Source organism: Eptesicus fuscus, chromosome 22 (genome assembly GCF_027574615.1).
Source record: "Eptesicus fuscus isolate TK198812 chromosome 22, DD_ASM_mEF_20220401, whole genome shotgun sequence".
In the NCBI taxonomy this organism is placed as follows: Eukaryota; Metazoa; Chordata; class Mammalia; order Chiroptera; family Vespertilionidae; genus Eptesicus; species Eptesicus fuscus.
In genome coordinates, this window is record NC_072494.1 from 9,054,614 (window position 1) to 9,073,067 (window position 18,454).

The 18,454-nt window shown below is 36.4% G+C and overlaps 1 protein-coding gene across 1 annotated transcript in view; it reads left to right on the forward strand.

Moving 5' to 3' along the window:
• SYCP1 (synaptonemal complex protein 1) overlaps positions 1-18,454 on the forward strand; it is an 84,063-nt gene that overhangs the window by 41,003 nt on the left and 24,606 nt on the right. Inside the window, exons 15-22 of the mRNA XM_054712158.1 lie at positions 1,989-2,056; positions 5,179-5,240; positions 7,461-7,565; positions 9,345-9,448; positions 10,837-10,954; positions 11,752-11,822; positions 12,977-13,058; positions 17,058-17,120. Coding sequence (XP_054568133.1) covers positions 1,989-2,056; positions 5,179-5,240; positions 7,461-7,565; positions 9,345-9,448; positions 10,837-10,954; positions 11,752-11,822; positions 12,977-13,058; positions 17,058-17,120 — 673 coding nt within the window. The remainder of the gene's footprint in view (positions 1-1,988; positions 2,057-5,178; positions 5,241-7,460; positions 7,566-9,344; positions 9,449-10,836; positions 10,955-11,751; positions 11,823-12,976; positions 13,059-17,057; positions 17,121-18,454) is intronic.

Genomic DNA, 18,454 nt, shown 5'->3' on the forward strand with positions numbered 1-18,454 from the left:
ATTTCTTCAAATAGGTTTTCAGCATCTTGCTCTCTCTCTTCTTCTGGTACCCCCATAATTCTGATGTTGGTTCGCTTGAAGTTGTCCCAGAGGCTTCTTACACTATCTTCAACTTTCTGAATTCTCTTCTCTTCATGCTTCTCTAAAGGAGTGTCCTTGGCCTCTTTGTATTCCAAATCTTTGAGTTGATTCTTGCAATCCTCTAGTCTGCTTTTGGGTCTCTGTATAATATTTTTTATCTCAGTCAGTGTATGTTTAATTTCTAGTTGGTCCTTTTTCATATCCTCGAGGGTCTCATTGAATTTATCGGCCTTTTCCATGAAATTCTTGAAAAACCTTATAACTGTGGTTTTGAACTCTATGTCCAGTCGCTTGTTCTCCTCCATTTCTTTGGTTTGTGATCTGTTTCCTTGCCTTCTCATATTCTCTGCTTCCCTGAGTTGGTAGGGTAGCTTTGTGTACTAGGTGTCCTATTGGTTCAACGGGTCAGCCTCCCAGTTACCTGAGGTGGACACTCTTGGTGTACCCTTGTGTACTGTGTGTCCCCCAGCAGGAGCTACAGCAAGAACTAGTTTTCTCCTCCTTTGCTTGGGCGGTTTTGGAGCAGTCTGACTGGAGCTGCAGTTAATTTGGATGAGCTGCCACAGAACAGGCCATTTATATGCAAAAGCCGCTGTGTGGAGCCTGGGCGGGTTTGTAGAATGTGCGGGGCGTGGCCAACGGCGATGGCTGCCGTCAGCCCTCTCTGCCTTTCCACGTTTCCAAGTCCCTGCGCCCCGCGCTCCAGCGCAGTAAACAATGATTGCTGGGCGCACCACTGCAAAAAAGTCACTCTCACTTTCCGACCCGATGGCCGAGAGTCCAGCCTCTCCCCGTAGGTGTCTGGGTCCCCCGAGTGTCCCCAGAAACTGGATTTCAGAGCGATCGGGAGCTTGTTTCCCTGCGGGTTGAAGAAAAACCGCGCGCTCAGTCGCCCGCTGCCAGCCCGATTCGCGAGCCTCCGTACCTCAGCTCCCCAGCGTTTGTGCTCCTTTCTTTTCCTAGTTGTAAATCTTCCACTCAGCCAGCTTTCCCGTGGTTCTGGGTGGTAGACGCTCTGTCCCTTAGTTGTACCCTCGAAATTGTTGTGTGAGGCAGCAGATTAGCTGCTTAACTATGCCGCCATCTTGGTTCCTCCTCCATACTACATATTTTTATTAAATTAATGGATTAATGAGTTAATGAATATGATTAATTATAAAATAAGCTATTCATTTGCATTTCATCTGAAATAGTTTGTCTAAAATGTGAGTTAAAAACGTGCTGTTTTTCATTACTTTATATTAAGGAAAAATTCATATAAAGCAGTGTTATGAGGCCTCGGTAGTTATTTTTGTCTTATTAGAATTAGGGTTAATTAGGGTGAAAGAAACAAGTTTTTCTCTTAAGTCATGGACTGGGCCTAACAGTATTTCTTCTCTACTGCTTGTGTCTTGTAAAGGAAGAAAAGCTAGCTTTTCTAGCTCAGCTAATCTTATATTCTTGATTGACCTATCTAGTTGATTTTCAAATTTTAGAACTGTAAGCGATTTTAGATGTCATCTGTTCTAATTACCTCAGTTTTATAGATAAGGAAACAAAGGCAGAGGAGTTGAGCAAATTGCATGTGTTTTCATAATTATATTGTTCCTGAGGCAGAATTCAGTATAGTAGTAGTTACATACTCAATCTCAAAGTTCTAGGATATATTTGATTACCATAAATAATTAAGAAAGATAAATTGTGATCACAAGCTTTTATGTAGATTAATTAATATACAACTATATATTTATACTAGCAATATTTTATTTTGAAGTGTTACACTATCCATCACAGAGTAGGTACTCAAAAAATGCTTTATAATTGAATGAATGAATCTCTGCTAAGATATATTGCACCAATTTTAGATATTAGATGAATTCTCACTAAAAGAATATTTTATATTGCAAATTAATAATATATTTTACAAGATTGGAAAAAAGTGAAGACCAATTGAAAATACTTACCATGGAGCTTCAGAAGAAATCAAATGAACTGGGTAAGATTTAGAGAATTATATGTGTACGTGATAATATTAGACAATTCTAAAAACATAAACACTATTTCAGAATAAAATGTAGTTTCTTTGTCATTTACCAATATTCATTATTTGATAATTTTTTTGATTTTTCAGAGATAGAAAAAAATGTAAACCTTAAGAAAGACAATTCAGTTCATTATGCAGTTCAAATCTGACTATTTTGTGTTACAAATTTAAGAGCCATCTCATTGCCTAAGTTCAAACTCTTTAAATATGAGCTGTCTTTTCATTGTCCATTTAAATGGGTGTATACCAAGTTAGTTAAAGTTAACTGTAAATATAAAAACTTTGTCAAATAATTTTTTTTTCAGTTTCTTTACTTGGTATAGTTTTTAGTCTGATGTTGCTGTAAATAGTTTTTAGCTCCAGTGACCAGTTTTGTGTGTATATACCCATGTTTGCTTTCACTCTAAATATATAAAAGATTCTCCCTCTTGTGTTTTCTATTGCTTCTACTGCTTATTATTAGACTAGTGGCCTGGTGCACAAAATTCATGCACATTAAAAGGGAATTAGAGGAAATATTTTAATATTGCTATTTGCCCTTTCTCTATAATAGAAGTGTCAGAGATGAAAGAAAATTAGTAAAATGTATATGAAAATTTCCCTCCTGTCAGAGTCTGGGGCATGCCACAGGACCCAGAGTCAAGTCCCTGCCCACCCGCACTTGCCTCAAAATCACGCGAGACTCAGACCCGGCCAGCCAAACCCCCGTCAAGCCCCGCAGGGCGGGGGGTGCAGCCTCAGGTCCCCCTAACCCACCGGGTCAGTGGCACAGCCTCAGGTCCCTCGGCCCAGCACCGGGTGGGGGGTGTGGCATCAGGTACCCCGGCCCAGCCTCAGGTCCCCCAGCCCCAGTCCGAGGGCACGAGGGTGTGAGGTTGTGATGACCATTTGCATATTAGCTCTTTATTATATAGGAAGGATACTAGAGGCCTGGTGCACGAATTTGTGCACCAGTAGGTTCCCTTGGCCTGGCCCGTGATTGGGGCCTATTAGGGCCGTCTCGCCCAGTCCTGATCAGTCCCGATTGAGACTGATGGGGGTCGGAGCATCTGCCCCCGGGTGGCCAGTGCACATCATAGCGACTAGTGGAACAGTCAAATGAATGGTCGAATGAATTGTCAGACACTTAGCATATTACGCTTGTGGAGACATGCTAGTTTTTTTTAATATATATTTTTAAAATTGATTTCAGAGAGGAAGGGAGAGAGATAGAAACATCAATGATGAGAATCATTGATTGACTGCCTCCTGCATGCCCCCTACTAGGGGGGATCGAGCCTACAACCTGGGCATATGCCCTTGGCCAGAATTGAACCTGGGACCCTTTAGTCCGCAAGCTGATGCTCTATCCACTGAGCCAAACCAGCTAGGGCAAGACATGTTAGTTTTAAAAAATTAACTGTTTTTATTTAAAATTAAACTTAATGGTTAAATAAGCTTTGCATGTGACAGGTTTTTCTTTTAGGGTCTTTCATACTTTGTTGATTTTTTTTTTAAAGACTGTGGTCAATGATTATAAGTATTTTGTTTGTTTTGAATAATATATAGTTATATTTACAACAATTAAAAACTCTCTCAACAGTGAGGAAAGACAGTGTTTCAGATATAATAAAATTTAGGTGACAGACATCGTTTGGGAACTTTGTAGATAGTTAAAAAATGTAAGGAGGAAAAAAACCCAGGGGGTGGTGTGGGCTGGAAAGATTTTATAATTCATTAGCCTGATGTTGAATTCATGTAGGTATAGAAAGAAAAGCATTGTAAAACATTATTTAATGTGACAAGAAGGAAGGGTGTCGGAAAGAAAATAGGAGCAGGAGTTAGGAAACAAATCTGAATAATGCAAGGTCTGGAAAATCAAATCGAGAAAAGTAGAGTGGCTAATAGTATCAAATACCAGAAAGCACCATAATGATGACAAAGAATTACACCACAAAATGATTATTTGTGATCTTTGAGATATTAGTTCTGCATGGGGTTAAAAAAGAAGTTTGTAGGTAACCAAAAAGGAATAGAGGCAGAAAGGTCAATCAGCTCCTTTTGTTTTGTATTCAAATAAATATTTACCTGTGATAAGGGAAATTAAAGATTCCTCAGCAGAGAGTCAATTTATATTGTTAGTAAAGAAACTAAAGTCTCAGAGGAGGTTGGAATGTTGAGATACAGAGTATAATGGTTAGAGTTAGCTGGAATTAAGTGGGTTACTTAAGTTTGGAGTGAAGATTAAGAGGCCAGATATTTAGAGAGGGATGATGAGTTGAAAGATGATGAGTTGAAAGTAAAAGCATACATGTTGAATGACCACATTCCAAATACAGATATTGCTTATTTTGTTTAATGAACTCTGGGCTCATTGGTTGTGGAATTAACTTTATAGAAACATCCTATATAATAAAAAACTAATATGCAAATTTTCCCCTTGACTGGGAGTTCGACCAGGGGGCGGGGACAGCCTGCCAACTGCCCACAGCCCCTCCCCTCAGCCGGTCCCACCCCAATCAACCCCCCCACCCCGATCAGGGGCGGGGCTGCTGGCCAATCGCCCCCAGCCCCTTGCCCCTGGCCATCCCAGCCCGATCGCCCTGATTGGGTTGGGCCGGCTGGACCCCACCCATGCACGAATTTGTTCACTGGGCCTCTAGTTATTAATATTTATCTATGATTTTTGTGTAGTTCCATTTGGACTTCTGGGCAGTGATTTTCAACCATTTTCATCTCATGGCACACATAAACTAAAATTCTGCAGCACACCAAAAAAAAAAAAATTTGCCAATATGACGAAAAATAGGTATAATTTTGATTCATTCACAGTGGATGGCTATTGTTGTATTGGTTGTTGTCATTTTTTATTTGACAGTATAAGGGAAGAGGTCAGTGCCCCTGACTAAATAGTCAGGTATTGCATGTTTAAAAACTTTTTGCAGCACACTGCTGAAAAATTGGTGATTTAGGGTACTCTAGTTACATGAATTCATTTCTTAGTTTTCCCCTTTCAAATGGTATTATTCTTGTTTCTCCTTTCCTAATCTTTTAATCCAGCTTTTAACACATTTATATTCTTTTGCTTGCTTTAGAAGAGATGACTAAGCTTAACAATAACAAAGAAGTAGAACTTGAAGAATTGAAAAGAACCTTGGTAAGTATTTAGTTTCTCTTAATATAGAGTAATTACTACTGACTTAGATTCTCACACTATAGATGTTTTATGCTAGTTATTTTTTCAGATAAACTATTAAAAATGACATTTGGTTTTTAGTAAAGCCACATTCTTACCTATACTAATATTTATACATCTTGATAACTGTCTTCATGTCTTTAGAGGGCTTTAAACAATTTTTTAATTTATTGGTTGATGAGAGAGAGACAGAGAGACAGAGAGGCAGAGAGAGACACTTGTTGTTCCACTTGTTTATGTACTCCTTGGTTGATTCTTTTTTTTTAAAAATATATTTTATTGAGTTTTTACAGAGAGGAAGAGAGAGGGATAAAGAGTTAGAAACATCGATGAGAGAGAAACATCGATCAGCTGCCTCCTGCACACCGCCCACTGGGGATGTGCCCGCAACCAAGGTACATGTCCTTGACCGGAATTGAACCTGGGACCCTTGAGTCCGCAGGCTGATGCTCTATCCACTGAGCCAAACCGGTTTCGGCTCCTTGGTTGATTCTTATATGTGCCCTAACCCAGAATGGAACCATGATCTCCTGGTCAATGGGTCGATGCTTAACCACTGAGCCACATTGGACAGACTGTTGAACATTTTTGTTTTTGTGTTAACGAGAGTTATTTGCCTGTAGTTTTCTTTCCTTTGATTGTCTTTGTCAGCTTTTGGAATCAGGCTAATGCTGGCCTCATAAAATGAGTTGGGAAGCTTTTCTTTCTGTTTTCTAAAGAGATTGTGTAGAATTAGTGTTATTTTTTCTTTATACATTTGGTAGAATCCTCCAATGAAATCATCTGGACATAGAAATTCTTTCATTGTTATAGAACTACTCTGGTTACTTGCTTTATCTTGGGTGGTTTTTGTAGTTTGTGGTTTTTGAGAAATTAATACATTTCACTGAAGTTGTCAGATTTCTGTGCATAGAGTTATTTATAATATTCCCTGTTATCCTTTTAGTAAATTTTTATGCTTTGTGAGCCATGTGGTCTCTGTTGAAGCTATTCAACTTTGCCGTTAATAGGGCAAAATAGGCATAGATAATACATAAGTAGATTGGCTATATTACAATAATGCTTTATTAAAAATAGGCAGGGGTGGATTTGGTCTCTAGAATGATGAATTCATTTCTTGGCACATTAACACATTGCACACCAGTAGTTTTATTGCTAGCTTTCCCAGTGGCCAGGTAAGTTTCTATTGAACGAGTACAAAAAACATTTTATAAAGTATTGTACTTTAAAAAGATATTAGCTTGTAAGAACATGTAATAACTTCAAAATGCAATGGGTATTTAATTTTAAGGCATGCCTTTAACATTTATGTAAAACACTGTGTAATATGAAAACACGAGAATGCTCGTGATCTGCCTGTAATGTGTTAAGATGGTATATTAACAAAGTGAGCCCATCCTGATGGAATGATGTAATTTAAAACTGTTTCATAGGAAGAATGCAAATATTCTTAAAGATTTTAGAATAGTTAAGAGAAAAGTTAGGGAGTAATGGTAACTCTCTTCAAATATTTACCAGTTGTCATGTGAAAGAGGAATTGGACTTTTATGTGATCAAGGAAGGCAGAATAATGACTATTGCATGAAAATTATAGTAAAGCACATTTTTGTGCAATTATAAGGACAAACAGGATTGATAGAATAATGAATGACTAGTAAATGCTAATAAATTGGAGGGATTTATACATAAATTAAGGTTTGACTTCATATGGTCTGTATGATTTTTTTTTTTTTAAATAAGAAAATTCCAGGGCTCTGTCCATTAAATCCTGTCATTATACTTTGTTTTGGAATTTACTTAATAATGACAAACATTTTCTTTCTTTCTTTTTTTTTTTTTAAATGTATTTTATTGATTTTTTACAGAGAGGAAAGGAGAGGGACAGAGAGCTAGAAACATCTATGAGAGAGAAACATCGACCAGCTGCCTCTTGCACAGCCCCTACCGGGGATGTGCCCGCAACCAAGGTACATGCCCTTGACCAGAATCGAACCTGGGACCTTTCAGTCCGCAGGCCGACGCTCTATCCACTGAGCCAAACCGGTTTCGGCACATTTTCTTTTAAGAAAAATTTTAGCCAAAGGGCAACTCATCATTTCTCCCCAACTTTATTTAGGAAGTTCAATTATTTTGAATATGTATGTGCTTTGATTGTCATGATTTGTTAATATTTTTAAATAGGCAGAAAACCAAAAGCTTTTAGATGAAAAGAAACAATTTGAGAAGATTGTTGAAGAATTAAAAGGAACAGAACAAGAACTAACCGGTCTTCTCCAAACCAGAGAGGTTTGTTTATAAAGGATACATTTTTCTTTCACATATTTTGTTAGTAGAGTATAGATTATAGAATACATTATGCTGTAGCCATTATCTTTGTGAAAGGTTTCTTCACAAGATTTATTTTTATTTTATTTTATTATTTTTAAAAAATATATTTTATTGATTTTTTACAGAGAGGAAGGGAGAGGGATAGAGAGTTAGAAACATCGATGAGAGAGGAAACATTGATCAGCTGCCTCCTGCACACCCCCCACTGGGGATGTGCCCACAATCATGGTACATGCCCTTGGCCAGAATCAAACCTGGGACCCTTCAGTCCGCAGGCTGATGCTCTATCCACTGAGCCAAACCAGTCAGGGCAAGATTTCTTTTTAAAGTATGTGTTCCTGCTACATTTAATATGCTAATGATTGATTTAAAACATATCTAGAAAACTTCCATCTACACTAATAAAAGAGAAATATGCAAATTGACCATACCTCTGCAACACCCACCAGCCAATCAGGAGTGAGTATGCAAATTAACACAACAAACATGGCACGTTAATTTGCATATGCAGGTGTGGAGCAGCCGGGAACAGGGTGGGAAAATCCCCGGGACCCAGACGCTCTGAGCCGGCACCCATGCAAGCAGCTGGGGGCAGGGTGGGAACATTCCCTGCAGGGATTGAGCAGACAGCAGGGCCCTGCTTGCCCCTGGCCATGGCAGCAAGGGGCAAGCAGTCCCCCACAGGGTCCCCACAGAGAGCAGACACCAGGGCCTGCGGTGGTGTCAAGTAGGCAGGTCCGCAGAGAGCAGAGAACCACGGGGAGCAGGCCTAAGCCATCAGTAGGACACCCCTTGAGGGCTCCCAGATTGGAGAGGGTGCAGGTCGTGCTGAGGGACACCCCCCCTCCCCGTGCACAAATTTTGTGCACTGGGCCCCTAGTGCTATATATAATGTGGGAGAGAAAGGTCAATATTTAAGGTATCAAGAGTATGTACACAATGCCATAGCTTGTAATTACATTTATTGATACCGTGAGTATTTCTTAATCAATACATTTAAAAGTTAGCCTTTATTAAGTTATTAGTTTACAGTAGTTTTTATAGTGCTCATGTTATAATTTTAGAATGTCATTTATTTGAAAAAGTATGTTTTCTGTCCATAACAGCATTATAACTACCTTTTTATAATAATAACAGCTTAGTATTTAAGGTGCTGATTTTATTAATATGTTTCTTCTTAATATTATAGCATTTAATTTAATTTATTTATTTATTTTTTAAAATATTTTTTATTGATATCGGAGAGGAAGGGAGAGGGGGAGAGAGATAGGAACATCAATGATGAGAGGGAACCATTGATTGGCTGCCTCCTGCATGTCCCCCACTGGTGACCGAGCCAATAACCCTGACATGTGCCCTTGACCGGAATTGAACCCTGACCTCCTAGTTTATAGGTTGATGCTAAACCACTGAGCCATGCCGGCTGGGCTATGTAGCATTTTAATTGAAATTACTTGGTAGAGTAAAAGTGACAAAAATATTTTAAAATGTGTAAATATAATTTTACTGGTTGAGCTTCAGAATATCAAGATGAAATTTACTTATATTACATTTGTCATTGCTCATTGTTTTAAATTATAATGGTTATGGCACTGAATCTACTTAAATTTTAAAAAATTGATACATTCTTACCACATTTTTGCCAAATAAATGACTTACTTGCATAGAGTGACCACATTTTTTTAAATGAGAATATTGTAAAAACATTTGCTGTGGTTATACACATTTATTTTTCAGAAAAAAGTACATGATTTGGAAATTCAATTGACCACCATTGCCACAAGTGAACAACAGTATTCAAAACAGGTTAAAGAACTGAAAACTGAGCTTGAAAATGAGAAGTATGTTTTCTATCTGTCTATGAAATAGCTTATGTATTCAATTATTAAGTTTTCTAGTATTTAATAATAAATTAGTGAATTATGTTCAATATTTATTTGAATGAGCTTAAAGTTGTATTTTATTCCTAAAGATCAAAATAATTTATCAATTTTATTGCTAAGAGAAGTACATATTATTTACATAAAAAGAGTTCATCACAAAGTTAAGAACTGCTTAAGATTAAATATTCCTTTTCTTAGAGATAGTTGGTTTCTTAGGAAAAAAACATTTTTATTTGCAGTTCTAACTAGTTATTTTGATTGATTTGCTAAATTATCTCATAGGTTTGAATTGATGAAATGCCAGTGAGAAAATACAAATTCATTTCTTATATTGTCCAAATAAAATATAAAATTGAATGATTTACCTACTCAATAAGTTTAATTTTGAGAAAAAGTGAGAGGAAAAAATTATTATGTTATTATTTATAGAGAAGTAAACTCAAGTAGCCAATCTAGTGGTGAGCATGATTTTTTTCTTTTTGGTTGCTTCTCAGCTCTACATAAAAATGAGAAGTAAGAAGTTTATTCAGGGTCTTGTTTCTTTCCTTTCAGCTCCCATTCCCTCCTTCGGATATATTTTCAACAGTGCTTTTTTAGGGGTTCTGGATAAAGTTTATCTATTAACCAAAATCCCTTTTGATAAATAGGCTGATTAGTTATTTATACTTTGGTATAAATTTGTTATCTTCAGTTTGCCTTTTCAACCTTTCATTTTTTTAATGAAAACTTTTATTTATTTTTTGATGAATTTCCATTAAAATAGTAGGAGATAATAGGTGCTCCTGAAATCATTCCTAGAGCCACACATTCCCCTTCATTTAAAATTGATCCTTGCTGCAACCAATAACAGCAGTAATCTCTCTTCCAATGTAGAGCATGAGGCCTCCTAGTATAAGAGCAGTTTAAGTATTTGCACAAAGGTTAAACCTAGTTTTTGTTATTTTAATTTAAAATAGGTCATGCCTCATATATTACTTTAATCAAATCATCAGAAGCTTGAAACAGTTTCTAAGAGACAGTCTATTAGAAAGAAAAAATATATGAAAAATATATACCCTTCAAAATTTGTGGAAAAGTAATGGGGGGTAATGATGTGGGGAGTATACAAAGAAATATATGACATCATGAAAAACTTATAGAACAATTTCAAACATGTACAAAGTAGAGATGTAATAAACAAGCATGTACTTGTCACCCAGCTTCAGAAATTAAGTAGTGGCCAAACTTACTTAATTTATAACCCTAGGTTATAATCCCTGCTTTCCTATAAGGTTATTATGAAGTAAATTTCACATCATATAATTTCATACTTAAATATTTTGATATGACATATTTTTTAAAAATAGGCTTAAGAATACTGAACTGACTGCAAGCTGCAACAGGCTTTCACTGGAGAATGAAGAACTAGCACAAGAAACAAGTAAAATGGCCTTAGAACTTAGTAAACAGCAAGAAGATATTAATGTGAGTTGAAAAAGAAAGTACCAATGACTTATTTTTCTTACCTGTAAAATTAGGGAGTTAGAATAGATGACCTCTAAAGATTCTTTCAGCTTTAAAAGTCTAATTATCTTAGAGCTGATACTTTATTTTAGAAGAAAAATATACATACTGATTTTACATGGTGATAATGAGCAACAGAATATAGAGGCTTACCCAATGATAAAGTTAGTTAATTTTAAGCACCAAGATTTATATCAAGTATTCAACAAGTATTTATTAAGTAATTTATATGAGACACTGTGGAGGATATGGTGATGAATAAAAGGTCATCCTCTTTAGGAGCTTATAACTCAAGAGAAAAAAAAAAAGCTCATAGCTTAAATAAAATAGTATATGTCTTGTTTTTGGGACAAAGTGTTATCTGCATCCACAGGATCACTTCTGCTTTGGTGGAAGAGAAGGCTTCAGAGAAAACGTAGCATTGATTTTAGCCTAAAAGATAAGTAATTATGAGTTCAGTAGGTAACAGTGAGTGGAAACACATTCCTAGAAGCCACAGCAATATAAACAAAGGATATGTCTCAAACTATCATTGGGAAACAGCAAATAAGACTTGTTTTGTTAGCTGCTGAATAGAGATTGTTAAGGAAATGAAGTTTGGAAAAGTAGTGTGGAACTATGCAAGTTAGCCCATTCTCTTGCTTTATATATAACTAAATGAATTTTATGCTGACAGATAAAGGTCTTAAATATTAGTTTCAATTTTATTTTTGTTGCAACAGGATAAATAATATGAACAATATTGATTATTTCTTTAGAATAGCAAAAAGCAAGAAGAAAGGACATTGAAACAAATAGAAAATCTGGAAGAAACAGAAACACAATTAAGGCAAGACTAATGAGTTGGTGGCCTCTTTTGTCTGGCAAAGATTTTAGTATTCTTTTCTATTAATTTATTATAGTTAATTTAGATTAAACTTATGTTGACTATAATATAAAGTAAAAATGAGACTTAAATTACTGCTTTGGAATTCTGCTTAAAAATAATGTTGTAATAATGTCTATTTTATACTCAGCATTGAAATAGTGAGATTAGACACATTAATTTTAAAGCATCATAGCTTTCTAATATTTATTATTTATTAACTAAGAAGATACACTAATCATATGTCAGAAAATTTAGAAGAGAAATAAAAAATATTATTTTAAGCATTAGCCATGTTTCTAGGCATTTTCACAATCATCTCTTGTAATGTCTATATACCAGTTAATCAAGAGGATATGACATTTTTTACTTTGAGTCTTTCATATTTTTGGATATTTATATTTTACCGTTTTTCACTATCATAAATAATACTGTAGTAAACATCTTAGCACATACAGATCTTTTTCTTATTTTGAATTTGTTAGGATAAATTTCAAGTAAGTAGAATTTATTGAGTCAGAGGAATAATTATTTTAATGAAGAATAAAATTGAGCAAAACTATCTTTCTTGCCTTTGTCTCTGCTATACAGTTTCCATACCTGTGTATGTTTCTAGAGATACTCTGCTACATATATAAGGGTATACATGTATACAGATTTCTCAGTCATGTAGTTTTTCATTAAAATCACTTGTATTTATGTATCTAATTTATTTTAATAAAATTATACTATGTCTTAGAATAATGACTAATTTATGACTAAGAGAACAGTAAAGTGAGATCTTGACTTAAATTAGGACAAGCCTTTCTAGGAGTTTTTTTATTTTATTTTATTTTATTTTTTTGTTTTTTGTTTTAATTTCTTTATTGATTAAGGTTCTAGGAGTTTTTTAAATAGAAAAGCAACTATAAGAGTCCAGATAATTAATTTCAAAATAAATGTGTAATTTAAATATGAGAGTGAATTGTGCCAATTTAGTGTTAAGGCATGAAAAACTACCAAGCAAAATGAAAATATAAACCAATGAAGTTTAATAGTTAATCATTTTAGAAATTCAGAAAGGGAATAAAATGAAAATATAAGTTTTATCTCAGTGCCACTCTTCCATTTCCTTTAAGGAATGAACTGGAATCTGTGAGAGAAGAACTAAAGCAGAAAGGAGATGAAGATAAATGTAAATTGGACAAGAGTGAGGAAAATGTATGTTATATTTTATAATAAATCGTATCACAAAATTTCCAATCATAAAAGCAATACCACATATCTAAAAGAATGGTGACGTATACTGTTGAATACATAACTAGTTAAGTAGGGACTTTTATAGGCTTTTGAATTTTAAAATATAGGGCAAAATTTGGTTATTTTGCATAGTTTATATCTAGAAGAAAGAGTAGTATACGTCTAAATTTCTTTTATAAATGCTCAATATTTAATGTTGATTTACATTTTTAGGCTAAATAAATGGCTTATGCTTTAGTAATATAGAATATACTGACATATTGAGTAATAAGTTCGTTTTGTGCTTCGGTGGATATGATTTAATAAGTTGAGCTAGGAATAAGGTCTTTAGAAAAGAATGCCATGAAAGTGGAATAGTACTAAGTATGTGACAAGATAATAGTGTATAACATATATAGTGGGAGAAAATTGTACAAAAATAGATCAAAGTAGATTGTGAAGGCCTTAACTGTTTTTTTCATTCATTCAACAAATATTATTGACTACTTACTCTGGGGTAGGTAGGAACTGTTCTGGGTGCTAACTTTAGATTTTATTTGTTTTGGTAGACAGTGGTGATCCAAGGAAATGATATTTTAATTTCTAAGAATGGAATAGGGAGAGGTGAAAAACACTGGAATTAGTTGGAAGACTATAAAAAATAGTATTGTAAGCTCTGAAGAAAAGCCTTGGAGAAGACTGGTCTTGTGGTTAGGGGATAGAATAATCTGGCCAGGCCTGAGCTGCATGTCCATTTGTGCAGATTGATCAGCTTCCCTCAAACTACATGGACTGAGCAGAATCATAGTGGAATTTACACTAAAGGAGTCTTTTCAGGAAATGATGGTGGCCAGACCAAAACATAGGTCCTCTATATAAATGCTCTTAGAGATCATTGTAGAAACATCTGATCCAAACTTGAGTTAGGACAAGCCAGCTTCCTGGAAAAAAACATTTAGTTTGAGACTTAGACTCATAGGAATTTGTGGAATGCAGAGGGGTGGACACAAGTATATTAGACCTATATATTAGGTCTTAAGAGCTTTACTGAGGAATGTCATAATTATATTTACACTTTAGAAAGTTATAAGACTATTATTGGTAAAGTCCAAGGATGAGATGACATAATATTTTTAAGGCTTACAAAGGATAAGAAACATTCTAGGCTCTTTATATATGTTATTTAATTGGAAGTAATTTTTATCTTCATTTTATGAATTAAGAAATCGCAATTCCAGAGCGTAAAAATTCTTCAAAAGGCTACTTGACTAAGAAGTAGTAGAGCTGATCATCTAACATTCTTTAGCCTATACCACATTTTTTCCCCTCAGCTATTTTTTCTTTCAGTTTCATATTTATTAATGAAATTCAACCAGAAAAAAATGAATTTAATCTCAAGAATTGCTGTGTAATTCATTACTTTAAAATTTTTATCAGAAGCTGCTTCAAAAACTAATCTTGTTTGTGATGAGGTAAAGTGTGAATTTGATGTTTAATTTAAAGTAAAAATCCTCCACTAAGAATATAAATTTATTTTACCAAAGTAAAAAATGTTAGTGATTAATTAAGGAAAAAAACAACAATGTATGGCAGGTTGTTAGCATATTGACTCTTTCTATGGTTGAATTTCAATTTACTTATTGAAACAGTTTCTAAGAAAGAATCCAAGTTGCACATATTTCTCACATATTTGGCCTGACATTAAAATTCAATACTCTCTTTTTTCCCAATCCACTACCTTAGTTCAGACATTTATTTTTTTTGTACATACTTTATCTGAGCCTCAGATTCCTCATCTCAAAATGGAAATAATATCTATCCTTTCTATATCATTAGGTTGTTAGATGGTTTAGATTAACAAATGTTTGTGAAAGATCTAGTTAAGAGATTTATAAATATACTAGAGGCCCAGTGCATGAAATTTGTGCATGGGTAGAGTCCCTAGTGCCCACCAGCTGGGGCCCTCCCTTCATTCCATGCTGTCTCCTGGTGGTCAGTGAACATTATAGCAAGCAATCAAACTCCCGGTTGGTCGAACTTCCGAGGGGACACTTGGCATATTTAGCTTTTATATATATAGATGCAAGACAATTTTTAAAAATTCAAGATAAATTTGGAAAGCTAATAAAATATTGCAAAGTGATACTGAGCTAAGATAAGAATGATGAATATCCTATCTAATAAAAGAGTAATATGCAAATTCACCACCACTCCACTACATCCACAAGCCATGCCCAGCAGCCAATCAGGAGCAAGTATGCAAATTAACCCAACCAAGATGGCTGCAGCCACGGAGCAAGCAGGAGGTTTGGGTTTCCCCGGTAATGGAGGAAGCCAAGCTTTCAGCACACCCTGGCCGGCCTAGGCCGCCACTCAAGGCTACAAAGTATCAATTATAGAAGATAAATAAATCCCAATAAAAATGGCAGCAGCCGCGGAGTTGGAGAGAGCAGGAGGCTTGAATTGCCCCCGGTGATGGAGGAAGCCAAGCTTCCTCCACTCAAGGCTACAAAGTTTCAATTATAGAAGATAAATAAATCCCAACAAAAATGGCTGCAGCCACGGAGCAAGCAGGAGGCTTGGCTCTGCTCAAGGCTACAAAGTTTCAATTATAGAAGATAAATAAATCCCAGATCCCAGGGCCTCTGCTTGGGTTGCTGGGGGGCGTGGCCAGCCTGCAAACCACCACAGGCCTCTCGCCCAGGCCACCCCATGCCCCAAGGGAACCCCCACCTGGATCCAGGACACCCTTCAGGGCAAACCAGCCGGTCCCCACCCGTACACCAGGCCTCTATCCTAATAAGAGTAATATGCAAATTGACCATCACTCCAACAAACAAGATGGCTGCGCCCATGTGGTCAAAGATGGCTGTCCCCATGTGGACACAAGATGGCTGCCACAAGATGGCCAGCAGGGGAGGGCAGTTGGGAGGGACCAGACCTGCAAGCGAGGGCAGTTGGGGGCGATCAAGCCTGCAGGGGAGGGCAGTTAGGGGTGACCAGGCCGGCAGGGGAGGGCAGTTGGGGGTGACCAGGCCTGCAGGGGAGGGCAGTTGGGGGTGACCAGGCCTGCAGGGGAGGGCAGTTAGGCATCAATCAAGCTGGCAGGGGAATGGTTAGGGGGTGATCAGGCTGGCAGGCAGAAGCAGTTAGGGGCAATCAGGAAGGCAGGCAGGCGAGCAGTTGGGAGCCAGCAGTCCTGGATTGTGAGAGGGATGTCCGACTGCCCGTTTAGGCCCAATCCCAGTAGGCGTGCAAAATTTCATATTTTGTGCAGCTGTATTTGTTGTGGATATCTTTAGTGTGACACGATGTTTTTTTCAAAAATCATTCTTAGACATCTTTCCCATCTCTCAAGAGAACTGCAGAAAAATTTCTGCTCCATTTACAAATAAACAAAGGGAATGTAAATGGGCAGTCGGACATCCCTCGAGGGGTCCCAGATTGGAGAGGGTGCAGGCTGGGCTGAGGGACCCCCCCACTCCCGTGCACGAATTTCGTGCACCGGGCCTCTAGTTAATATATAAACATGAACACAAAGACAGTTTTAAAAGAAAGGATACTGAAATAATCTGGGCGTACTGATAAATTTTTTGTTGTTATTAATCCTCACCCAAGGATATTTTTCCATTGATTTTTTTAGAGAGAGTGGAAGGGAGGGGGAGAGACAGAGAGAGAGAAACATTGATATGAGAGAGAGACATCAATTGATTGCCTCCCACATGTACCTCCACCAGGGCCAGGGATCCAGCCTGCAACCAAGGTATGTGCCTTTGACTGGAATCCAGCCCAGGATCCTTCAGTCTGCCAGTCTGAGTGAGGGCTGATGCTCTGTGCATTGAGCAAAACCAGCATGGCCTGATAAATATTTTTGTAAAAGCAAAAGGTTGAGTTTTATAATTCCATTTCTAAAAGATACTTGTAGAAGAAAATAGTAATTCTGTTAACATTTTAAATCTGATGTCAATTATTATTTTTTAGGTTCGAAGCCTTGAATGTGAAGTTTTAAAAAAAGATAAACAAATGAAGATATTAGAAAACAAGGTAGTATCAAATTGCATACAGGTTTGGAAGTAGAGACTTTGTAACAACATATGTATGAATAGATTCTTTAGGGCCAACCTTTACACTTTTTTTTCGTTTTGTTAATTCTCACTTGAGGATATATTTTTAGGGAGAGTGTAAGAGAGAGAAACATGGATATGAGAGAAACACATTGATTGGTTGCCTCCTGCGTGCACCCCAACCAGGGCCCAGGCTGGGAGGTATGTGCCCTTGACTGGAATCAAACCCAGGTCCCTTTGGTTCACAGGCTGATGCTCTACCCACTGAGCCAAACTGGCTAGGACCAGCCTTTACACTTTTAACAGCCTTTATATAAATCTCAATTCTCTTTTGAAGGCTTTGAGGAGTAATGTAGAGTTTTTATTGTAGGTCTTTGAAGAGGCTCTGTGTTCAGGATTTTTTTTTGCACAATGCTTTAAAGAGCAAAGTTTCATTAAATTCCTCATAGATATCTCTTCCCTTTTGCAAAATTTCATACTCTGTGCAGCTGCATTTGTTGTGGATATCTTTAGTGTGATAGGATTTTTTTTTTTTAAATCATTCTTAGACATCTTTCCCATCTCTCAAGAGAACTGCAGAAAAATGTCTGCTCCATTTATGTGACGTGTTCTTGCTGGCTGCCCATCCCAATTCACTTTTCCCTTCTCTGTACCTCACTACACATTGGTCCTAAACCTGACTTTTCTATATAGAGAGTAGTCCTCTGGAAAGTATAGTTCACTTTCTGTAGTTTTGGCCTCTAATAACACCAATTTGTTTTTCCTACCTAGAAATCTGATGATTAAAATTCTTTATTACTCTGCATAAGAGTTATTTTTTAACTGTGATAAGTTTAATACCTTTTCAAGATTTCTGGGCATTCCACCAAATGTATTTATTTTAATTAGTCCTACATTTTGAGATTATTTAAATTTAAAAGGATTGAAAATTTAAGTTACTTTAATTTTCATTAGCTTATTCAGAAAGAAGGGAGAGTGAGATAGGGCAGTGAGTGTTGTAAGAAAAATATTTAACAGAGAATTTTGTGTTAATGTGGGAGATGAAAATTTTTTTCATTAGAATTTCTTTCTACTTCAATGGAAATTAGAATGATTTACGTATATGTAATGTAGGAACCTTTAGAAATTTATGCTGCTTTTATGGTACTCCACAAATTTTGGGGGCTAATACCTCTTATTCCAGTTCTGCATGTGTACCCAGGTGAAGTAGTCCCTCAAAGTGAGATATAAAAAAAGTGTTCAGCTGATATTTTTAAACAGGAATTAAAATGTAGTTAGGAGGAGACAGACTATTATATTATTTCCCTCCCCTAT